At 33.1% G+C, this 10850-nt stretch overlaps 1 protein-coding gene across 1 annotated transcript; it reads left to right on the forward strand.

Annotated features, from left to right (window-relative positions):
• On the forward strand, positions 1 to 6257 carry LOC121792295 (glycosyltransferase BC10-like). Its single transcript, XM_042190179.1, has 11 exons — positions 1 to 319; positions 704 to 1196; positions 1687 to 1785; positions 2332 to 2432; positions 2546 to 2617; positions 3051 to 3141; positions 3488 to 3568; positions 5211 to 5273; positions 5372 to 5494; positions 5664 to 5702; positions 5777 to 6257. Exons 2-11 carry the CDS (start codon positions 816 to 818, stop codon positions 5912 to 5914), a joined length of 1188 nt encoding a protein of 395 aa, XP_042046113.1. The 5' UTR covers positions 1 to 319; positions 704 to 815; the 3' UTR covers positions 5915 to 6257.
• The last annotated feature ends 4593 nt before the right edge of the window (positions 6258 to 10850 follow it).

The raw sequence follows: 10850 nt of genomic DNA on the forward strand, positions 1-10850 counted from the left end.
TGCGCGTGCCTCCCACTCTCGTCGCCGGCCACAAATGTTTGTTATTCTTTGATGGGGAACGTCGTTTATCTCTCAAATTCTCAATGCAGAAGTGAATACTAGAACGAACACACACACGAGAGCTTGGAATTTTCTCCCGCCACCTACCTATGCATCAATTGTGTCTATTCAACCTAATTATATTGTAGCCTGGGGCGTCAACCCATCTCTTCTCCCCCTCATTGCTCAAATACTAGATCTCACATATACATACATTATATCACTGTTCGTTCCAAATTTTAATTCTATGCATATCTCTCTTCTTCTTCTTCTTCTTCAGGTAAATTGCTCATTTAATTTTTTTTGCGACTGCATGAGTCATGTTATTTTTAAGTGTTTTCTCGACAGTTGCTCTCTATCCATGTCCGATTTGAGTTGTGAATTTTCAAAGGTTCCATAAGTCGTGGATTCAGATTCGGTGTTGTCTTTTGGATTTCGCGTGGAATGATATTGATAGTTAGGAATTTGAATCTTCAATTCGTTGCGATTCCATTTCATGTTTTGCAACATGATTATCCTATTTGCAATTTTCAATACTATGCCAAATCACCATTTTGATCATAACACTGACGCGCTTATATCCTTATAGTTTGAATTAGTGACCCTTATGCACTTGAACTTTCGTTATGCGCGTCTGCTCTTAATATACAGACTCTTGTTTCAGGCTCTGCTTTAGACGGTTATGTAATGTTGCTTTGGTGCATTTCGTATCTGAGGCGACCTGTGGAACAAGATCGAGTGTTTTTCAGAATTGACATACAATGCATCATTTCTAGATGAAATCAACTCAGGGCTGGCGTATGGGCACAAAAGAATCACCTGTGTTGCTTATGGCTCGCCACCGCAGCCATTCAAAGAAGCCAACATGGATCATTGTATTGGTCTCATTAGTCAGCTTGTTCTTGATTTGTTCATATGTTTATCCTCAGAATTTCGCAGCATGTTATGTGTTCTCATATGATGGCTGCGAGGCATGGGAAAATTGGAATCCTCCTGCACTTACCAAAGAACTAACAGATGATGAAGTTGCTTCTCGAGTTGTAATTAAAGATATCCTTAGTAGGCCTCCCGTTATATCCCTCAATCCCAAAATTGCCTTCTTATTTTTGACACCTGGTGCTTTACCGTTTGAAAAGTTATGGGACAAATTTTTCCAGGTAATTCAACTTCTCTTTACTGATTACACAACAATTTAAATTACTATTTCGATAAATTATTGTTTTCTGAAGAGATTGAAACTGTCTTTTCATGGAGTTAAGAGTCTTTCTATGTAGTTTCTGATTTCTCTATTTTAAAAGGATGTTGTTTGAAAAAAATCCCATTTGATTTCAATTATATATAATTATGATTGATCTAAATAAATAAAAAGTTTAGTATATATGATCATACACATTGAAAGGAGAGGCCCATATGTGAACTAACTGTAAAGGTATGATAAAGGTATCTATAGTATCACCAACTAGCTCATCACCCATATGTGAACCAACTCTTCCTGCCAAAAGAGTATGCTGAGGTGAAGGGTGCAAATGAAGACTCCTTTTTATATAAATTTTAATTATTACTACTTGAAATTATATGACTTTCTTTTTTTATGTTTTTCAGTTTGGCAACATCTTTTTCTAAAAAAAAAATCCTGTTTTATGGCAGGGTAATGAAGGAAGATTTTCTGTGTACGTTCATGCATCCAAGGATAAACCCGTTCATTTTAGCCGTTATTTTATCAATCGGGAAATTCGTAGTGACACGGTCTGTTCTCAATTTCTTTACCCATCTTGGTCAGTATAATTTCACAATCGACAAAAATAATGTTATTACCTGTGTGTATTGTAATTCAAACTGTTGTATTAGTGGAGCTTCCTGTGCTTCTGAAAAACGTAATTATATCACTATATGTGAATATCATTAGACCTATGTAATAGTGGTGAGTGGTAACATTGCACAGTTAGAGTATTATTGTTTCATAAGATTTTGGTCTAAGTATGCACTGAACACTATCTAGCATGTCCAACTGAACCATTATGTATACTGCGTTTTACTTTAGTTGATTGCATTCTTTTTTAACCAAAATGTTTTTCAGTAAGACATGATAGATTAAGTTCTTCTTTTGCTTAAACAGTCAGCACGATTTTACTTAAAGTACAGCCAAGATTTTTCCCCATACTGGTTTGTAGCAGTACCTAATTCTTATCCGTGTTATAGCTGGTTTGTCCAGGTCGAAATTGGAAAACCCTTCTACCACTGGTGGACTAAAATTTCCATTAGATTTGATTCGTGTTAATGTCATAATTTCAGGTAGAGTGGGGGAAAATTTCAATGGTTGATGCTGAAAGACGGCTTCTAGCCATTGCTCTCAAGGATTCAGACAACCAACATTTCGTACTACTTTCTGATAGGTAGCTGTAAAATAAATACCACTATTAATTCTGACAAGTTTCTTCACATTTTCTCTATTATGTGATCTCATGGAATGGCTCAAACACTAATCAGGAATTTTTAATTAATGCAGCTGCATACCACTTCGTAGTTTTGATTTTGTGTATAACTATCTCATGCAGACAAATGTTAGCTTTGTAGATTGGTAAGTCTGACTTTTTCATTTCATCGTTTTCCTTTGCTTATTTTGAGCCATGTATTACCATTAGTTCAGGTTTATGTAATACTTGGCCGCAAGCTTTTATGTATCTAGGTTGGATAAACTGAGACCAAAATTAGTTAAATTGACTACTTTGCTTTTTAAGATTTGCATCATATTGAGCATAACATCCAAAACTAAGTCATTTACAAAAATATACTCCACCCCATTCCAAGTATTTTTTTCCCGTCCCTGATAAAAATCCTTTCTCCCCATTCCAAGTATTTATCATAAAAGAAATGAAGACTGTCAAATTTCACTGTTAATTCCCCTTGAGATATCAATGAACAGTTGAATACTAGTAATCAAAACCCTTTAAGTAAATCTGACTTTTGCTTGTGATTACAAATCAGAAGTAAATACAATACTATTTCTGCAGCTTTGAGGATCCTGGTCCTCATGGAAGTGGCCGGTATATCAACTATATGCTACCTGAAGTAGAGAAGAAAGACTTTCGCAAAGGATCCCAGGTGTGTTTCATCATGTGATTATTTGGGAAAAAGTTCTGATTTGAAATTATTCTCAAATATTAAAGGTTTGATAAATAGGAGCTATCAGCTCTACCCCTAATAACTAATAAGTATTCAGATTTTATATTGTTCAAGTATATAAAATGCCTTTGAAATTCATCTGGGCATTTAACAATGTGCATTGGACCTTCAAGGCTCTCTATGTTGTATGATGATTTTTAACATTTTTCTTTTAGCTACTGGGGAGCTTTGGAGTTGACAAGAGGCATTTTTAATAAAATCTATACCTGTTCACTTTTTTTTTCATTCTAATTCATGCCATAACATGCTGTATATCAACATGCAGTGGTTCACAATGAAGAGGCAGCATGCTATCGTAGTCATGGCTGACAGTCTCTACTTCAGAAAATTCAGGGAGCATTGCAAGGTCATTAAAGTTTATTTTATGAATAATGCTTCTAGAAGTAATTTCTTGACTTCTGCATTTTATATAGTTTTCATTTATTCTTGTAACTTCATATGCTTCCTCATGATTTTGGGGGTTGCATTGGAACATTCCTTCAATCCACCTGAACAAGATGAACAAAACTTATGTGTTCTGTCTGTTGCTAGAAATGCCTCTTCCTTAAATTGTTTATTTTTATCCTTGTAAAAGGTAGGAATGTAGGTTTAATATACCAGAAATAAAGTAATTAGCACATTGAACATTGTCTCAATGTGTGGATGCTATATATGCATGTATATGCATAGGAATGAAGATGAGTTAGAGCCTAGAGGACAAGAAATATGCTCGATATGTGTACTATAGTCTTTATTTCATTTGTCACATTCTACTTTGGATTATGCCATTATACATTTTTTTCTGTGGTTATATTGTATTCCTAGTACACAATATTGGCAGTTACTTTAACATGGTAGATGATTGTTATTACTGAATTCTTACTGATTCAAAGTTTTACAATTCATACACAAAGACTATGTTTTTAATTATCAAATTAATGCATTCAATTTTGTAGTTACTAGGTTCTTGTCTGAAAATGATAAAGGAAATTAGTTCAAAATTACATTGTGATGACTATGAAATTTCTTGTTGCAGTTTCTGAATATAAGCTAGTAATAAGTACTTTTGATTAAAATTTCATTCAAAAAAGAGAAGAAAAAGAGTCTTTTTTGCATTAAAACCTTGCTAAGTTGGAAAAATATATTTTAGTATTAATTTTAAAAAAGTATATAATTTCAGCTCAAAATATTAGAGGATATGATAGTTCGCAAAGACAGGTAATTGATTGTCACAATTCTTTTTATCTATTCTACTCTGTTTCACTGGGTTATGAGGCATGATTACACTCCATTGTTGCCTACAGTGTACTTATGCTCTTCTCTATTCTAACCAACACCCTCTCTCACACTTGTACATGATTACATTCCGTTGTTGCATACAGTGTACAAACCATGACATCATTTCATATCTCCGGCTCAAACACAATAATTAATAGAGCTTTATTTCTGCAGAACTTTGTCCTGATTGACTACATTTTATACGAAGCACTATATAGTGATGTGAATATGGTGATGGTTATTCTGCTGTGAAATAGGAGTAGTTCATTTCTTTGCTGAATTGTGAAATAAACTTAATGAACTTCCAATATACCACATAATAAACCCAGAATCAAGATTACCTGCATAGGTGTTTAGTTGATCTCAGCAGCTTGTCAGCTTTCCTATTCCAATCACTGACAGATATCTGCCTGATTACTACCTGATTACTATAGGGATAGTGAACATCAAAATGCAAGCCTTTGTTTCGTGCTTCATTGATAATTATGCCTCCCTCTGTGCGTGCGGGAGGGTGTACATCCAATGTATAAATGTTGTATTGCATGTGTTTACTTTTGAGGCTTTAGGACATAATTTACCACTTGGCACGTGCTACTTAGGGCTTCATTTTTCTTGCTAGCTAGAAATTACTTCTCTTTATTCAATTTTTTGTGGCATATTGATCAATATGAAATCCCACTATCACGTTGTACCGAAGTGCTAATGCTAATTCCTTTCTTTTGATTGAACAGCCAGGCATGGAAGGAGGACGCAACTGCTACTCAGATGAACACTATTTGCCAACATTCTTCCATGTGAGATTGTCATGTTTTTCTCCTTTCGGTTGGTTAGGAACATAGGATGCACTATTCCATCCCTTCTCTTTGTGTATAATTCTAGTTTGCATTTTCAGATGCTTGATCCGGCTGGAATAGCCAATTGGTCAGTAACACATGTTGATTGGTCAGAAATGAAGTGGCACCCAAAGTCATACGAATCACAGGATGTTACCATGGAGCTTTTGAGAAATATCACAGTATGGTTATGTTCTTCCAAAGCTTATACATGAATTTATTGAATTATATTGATATATTAACTTTTATCTGTATTCTGCTTGAAAATATTCCTTGGATAAGATATTGCTGTAAACTAGTTGCCTGAGACTATCTAGATTCTAGACACTAAACTTCTCAACTTTTTTGCAGTCTATTTCAGAAAGTTTGCACGTAACAAGTGACAAAAAGGTTAGTTTAATGGATGTGTATTATTTTGTTGAGCTTAAATACTAAAACTATGTTACTTTTCCTTGTGAACTCAGAGACAAGTGAAGCTTACACCGTGCTTAAGGAATGGAGTCGAACACCCGTGTTTTCTATTTGCAAGGAAGTTCTTACCTGAAACACTGAATAGGCTGCTACGTCTTTTCCCCAGTTATACATCTGTTGAGGCGGATTGACAGCCAACGATATGGATTCTTTGGTCGATTAAAGCCATTGCAATTGACCCATTCATCTCCAGTTATAGCCTAGCTTCTGTTGTTGTAAAACAAGTGGTTCCATGTCAAGTGCTAGCGGAGATACAGAAGGTGAAGAAATGACCAACCTCGGTATGATCATTTTATTTCGAGATATTTATCCCTTTTTTTATTTGATTCAAATTTTGTTTTCCTTCTAAAGTTGGCATTCCGAAATGGGGATGCCACATAGTAGTGCAGTTGTGATGTAAGAAACTTTCTAATTGTTTTATACCGTACTTAACTGGTTTAAATGTCCATAAAATAAGTCAGGCATCGTTTTAAAGAGTTGTTGATTTAGAAACGGAGAGCTCTCAAATATAATGGGTGAAGTCCAAGAATAGACCTATATTTGGGGATTTGGGTGATCTGAAATTCTATATTCTAGGTTGTAGGTGTTATTATGTTCAACATCAAATATGGTGGTCCCAAAATTGATGCTACAAAATCTTGGTTGACGAAGTAGTTATGGGATGTTCATCTTGTGGCTTGAGATGTTTTGTTTTTTTTTTAACTTTTGAGGCTTGAGATGTTGGTGTTGGGGAACGTGAAACTTGATCCCATTCTATACTATATTTATAGCAGAGTGGGATGCTGTTTTAACTTTTAAAGGGCGACAAGATTGCAGGTGGAAAAACGAATATCCTTTGATTATGCACTTGTTTACTAGATATTTTTGTTTGAGCAAAATATATATGCTCTGCGATGTTTGAGTGAAAAATAATCTTTTTCCTTGTAGAATTGAAATCCAGGGTAAAAAGAGCTTATAATCCCATCACACATAACCATCATAACAATACTACCGAACTTATAATCTTTTAAGGTAACTATTGGAAGAAATAAATACCCTCTAAAAATCGATTTGAAGAAAAACCATAGAACTTAATATACAGTTTTGTAATGATCTGACACTTTTAAATACTAAATAGAGGTCGTGTCACGATGGATGTGCATCCGAGACATTTAAGGCGTGTCGTGACCTAAAAAAAGGGCATTAGAAACCGGAAGGGAAGGGGGACTGAATGTTTTTCTAGTTGACAAGATAAACAAAAATAGATTGACAGTACATCAAATTGAACGAAGTTAGGCAGAAATCAGAGTCTTATTTAGAATGCAGTTGTATCATAATCAAATACTTACTATTTATTAATAATATCTTGGTGTTTATCTCCAAGTTAATGTGTCAATTTGCACAAGTTGCTGCATAATTTCTAATAACACCTAGCTCTGTCCTGATAAAACAGTAGTACGTAATATAAATACAAGGAATTAGTCGTGGTCAGTTTAAAACTAAACTAACCTTGTAACTTGCAACTTGTAATCTTAAAGTGAATTTTTGCATTGAACACATTGAAAGTGATAGGAGTATAATTTAAGCTCTCATGGCCCTCCCAGAGTATTAGTTATGGACATGATGTGGGTATACAAATTAAATAGTGGCAAAGCTTGAAACGGTCAAAATGGATGGTAAAAAAACAAAAGAAACTCGAGTTTTTTTGGTGCCCAATTGGTCGGATTTGGCTACATGCATCATGTAATAAGGTACACAGATGTATAATCGGGTCGGGTAGGTAAAGTGGACAATCATTCAGGTGCAGGTGCTTGGTTTTTCAGGTCGGGTTTCCACGGATACCCGTTTTCCCACCCCTACAGTGTGAGTAGGCATAAGATGAGTTAATTATTTTCTATATAATTATAGAATTACTTCTACATATTTTCAAAATTAATGGAAGACCATTACAACCCTTCCCCACTCAGTCAACGCCTGCACTCCATCAGACTGTGGAAGGAGAAATAATTCATAGTATAATAAAATTTGTGAAAGGAAAATTGTGCATGAAAATAATAAAACAGCTGAATAAAATTTGTGTGGGGCTGCAAACGTAGATATTAGTATATTACTTGACAAAATATATATGGACGTAATTCGAAGATTATTATTCTTATTATTGGATGGAAGCCACCACAAAAAAATAAATTAAAATAAAATAAAATAAAATAAAATTGAGGAGTAGCGACAGCATGCGGTAGTGGTCGGTAAGATAAGGAAATGTGATAATTAAATTAGTATTATGGTTGTCGAATTCGCATGTGGTCATACGTCCTCGTCTTCAACCGCCATACCCATTCTTTAATAATTTTATTCTATAAAATATTTTTTAGATGGAACAAACACATTAATTATAATTAAAATGTTGTTAACGTTAACAGTACTATTTGAATATCTCCCTATCATGAGTTAGTTATAACTTATAAGAATTGTGTACACTGCTGTGCTGGTTTGATCCACATCTCATTAAAAATGCAAAAAGTAAATATATATTATGTCAATAACTAAAAATATGTTAAATTAGGTGAATATTGGGTAAAAACTTGGATTTAAAATTTGGTGCTAAACTTAATGATAACATAATAAAATTTTGAGCAAATTGAAAGTTCAACAATCTAATTGTGAAAAATGATGGAAATTAAAGATGCATTTATCTGAAGATTAGGTGTGCAATTAACACCATTTAAGCATATGAGAGAGATTATGGAGTTGTTTACCAAGTTTATTAAGTGTGATTGAGATGCTCAGAGTTAGTTCACAGTCCTTTTTCTATATTTTGGGAACGTAACAAAACATATTCCAATATTCGTGTAATATGACTTATCGTTTTGGTGTCTGATTAATTAATTTGACTCTTTGTTGGAGACTGTTGGGTCTTAATCAGCCTCCAAAATCAAATAGAGGTGCCGTTTTCTTATTTGTTAACTGCTGTCTAATACTGGAAAGCGAAAAATGCCAAATATTAGGAGCTTTTCAATTACTATGATATATATAGATTAGCATGAAAATATCCACTATTTTGGTCGACATGACAGCCTGGAATTGATATCTCAATTTACATTTGATAAATTCAGGCGTCAACAAATGAATCCCCACTTTTATTTTATCTCATTTTATATTCATGAAAGTGAGACTAATTCATAAGTATTCACTAAATAAAGAAAGAATGATATAGTACTATCATTAACACGCTAGTAACAGTTTAACAAAAGCAAGAATTAAGACTAAAGTTAGCGGCAAATTCATGGAAATTGAACTTGAATAACAGAACTTTGATTTATTAATTTGACCAATTATCTTAGAAAAAAATCTTTGTCTAATGCTTTATTTTTCTGAACTCTGTAAAAACAAGGCTATTTGTATATGGATGAATAATAGTAGATGTAATCAGTTAAATTTTATGATAGAAATGAATGATTGCAGCTATTTGGATTGTGCACAAAAAGAAAAAGTTGAGAACATGGTGAATGGTGAGTGACCCGCAACATGCACATAAAACAATCCAACCTCCATACTTTTCTCTACTTTACTTCACACTAAAAAACAAATTTATTATTTACTATCGGACTATTTTGATAAACAATAAAAAGGCTCTAGATATTGTGCTTGGGTTCTTTTTAATGGGAATGTAGTTATCTAAATTATAATCAATTTTTATTTACATAGGAAGCTACACTAAAATCTTCAATGGCATTTAAAAGAGTAAATCAGACACAAAAATATGAATATATAATAACGGGATTAAGAGATATCTTATGGAAAAATGAACAAATAAGTAGGATAGTACTACTACAGAGCCATCACTTATAATTAGAAACCAAATCTAACCAAGCTGTTCAAAAAATAGATGGATGAAATTATGTTTAAGATCATTTGACTTTAATGGTTAAAAGGTCCTTTAATCTAAACGAAATAATTGCGACTCCTGTATGAAATAGTAACTTGTTTCAGATAAACAAACATGATACATTTCACATGTAAGAAATGGCTTTTTTTTCACATATATAAAAGAAACTGGAACCGTTTCACATTTATGAAATTAACTTTTAGATATATATTGAATGAAATGTTGGACTATATGTAATTAGTTGTTTAAAATATATTCTTCACATCTACAACTGAATATATAGAACGCAATACAGACGAATATTTGTATAATTCATCTCGCAACCCATATAGTGCATCGTTCTCATTTTGAAATGATCTAAACTGGTATAGATTATGCATTGTTTCTTCTTAACAAGAATTTTATATATTTTAATAGCTATCGAATTTCGTAAAAAAGACCTTAATGGACAATGTTCATATTGTGCATTGTTTTCATTTTGACATGACGAATTTCGGTATAGATTATCTAATCAGTAATGGAATTTTAGACTCTAATTATTAGGATTTAAATTATTGTATCAAATTCTATACGGATGGAAAATATATACTCCCTCGTTCCTATTAATTACCAACAATTTCCTTTTCATTTGTTCTCACTTAATTATTACTTTTATTTTTACTATTTTTAGTAATTGATAATAGTTCATATTCCAATAATTCATTTTAGTCACATTTTATTGTAAAATAAATTTATGAATAAGAATAATACACCCTCCGTCCCTCTGTAGTAGAGCCGTTTCTTTTCAACACGGGATTTAAGAAAAGTTGTGTTAAGTAAGTTAAATAAAAATAAATACTCCTTCTCCATCCTCCAAATTTTGTCACAGTTTGACCAGACACGGATTTTAAGAAATGTAATGGAAAATAGGTTGAAAAAATTGGTATTATGTGGGTCCTACTTTTAAAACATTAGTTTTACAGTAATAAAATGTGAGTGAGAATAAGTTAATGGAATGTAGGGTCCACTACCAAAAATGGTAAAAAATGAAATGTGACAAATTTTGTGGGACAGATGAAAATAGAAAAATGTGACAAAATTTCAGGGACGGAGGGAGCAATAAAGTAGAAAAGGAAAAAAGTATAGAGATGAAGAGAGAATAAAGTAAGAGAGAAGAAAAGTTATTTTTTGCAAAAAAAAAAACGACTCAGCTATAGTGGGAC

The sequence above is a fragment of the Salvia splendens genome, chromosome 2 (assembly GCF_004379255.2).
Source record: "Salvia splendens isolate huo1 chromosome 2, SspV2, whole genome shotgun sequence".
NCBI classification, from domain to species: domain Eukaryota; kingdom Viridiplantae; phylum Streptophyta; class Magnoliopsida; order Lamiales; family Lamiaceae; genus Salvia; species Salvia splendens.

Bases quoted from the DNA above. Each gene is read 5' to 3' on its own strand.
- LOC121792295 (XM_042190179.1), top strand. From the start codon at position 816: ATGAAATCAACTCAGGGCTGGCGTATGGGCACAAAAGAATCACCTGTG. The intron at 1,197-1,686 runs GTAATTCAACTT...GTTTTATGGCAG, and splicing joins TATGGGACAAATTTTTCCAG to GGTAATGAAGGAAGATTTTC. The intron at 5,703-5,776 runs GTTAGTTTAATG...TTGTGAACTCAG, and splicing joins ACGTAACAAGTGACAAAAAG to AGACAAGTGAAGCTTACACC.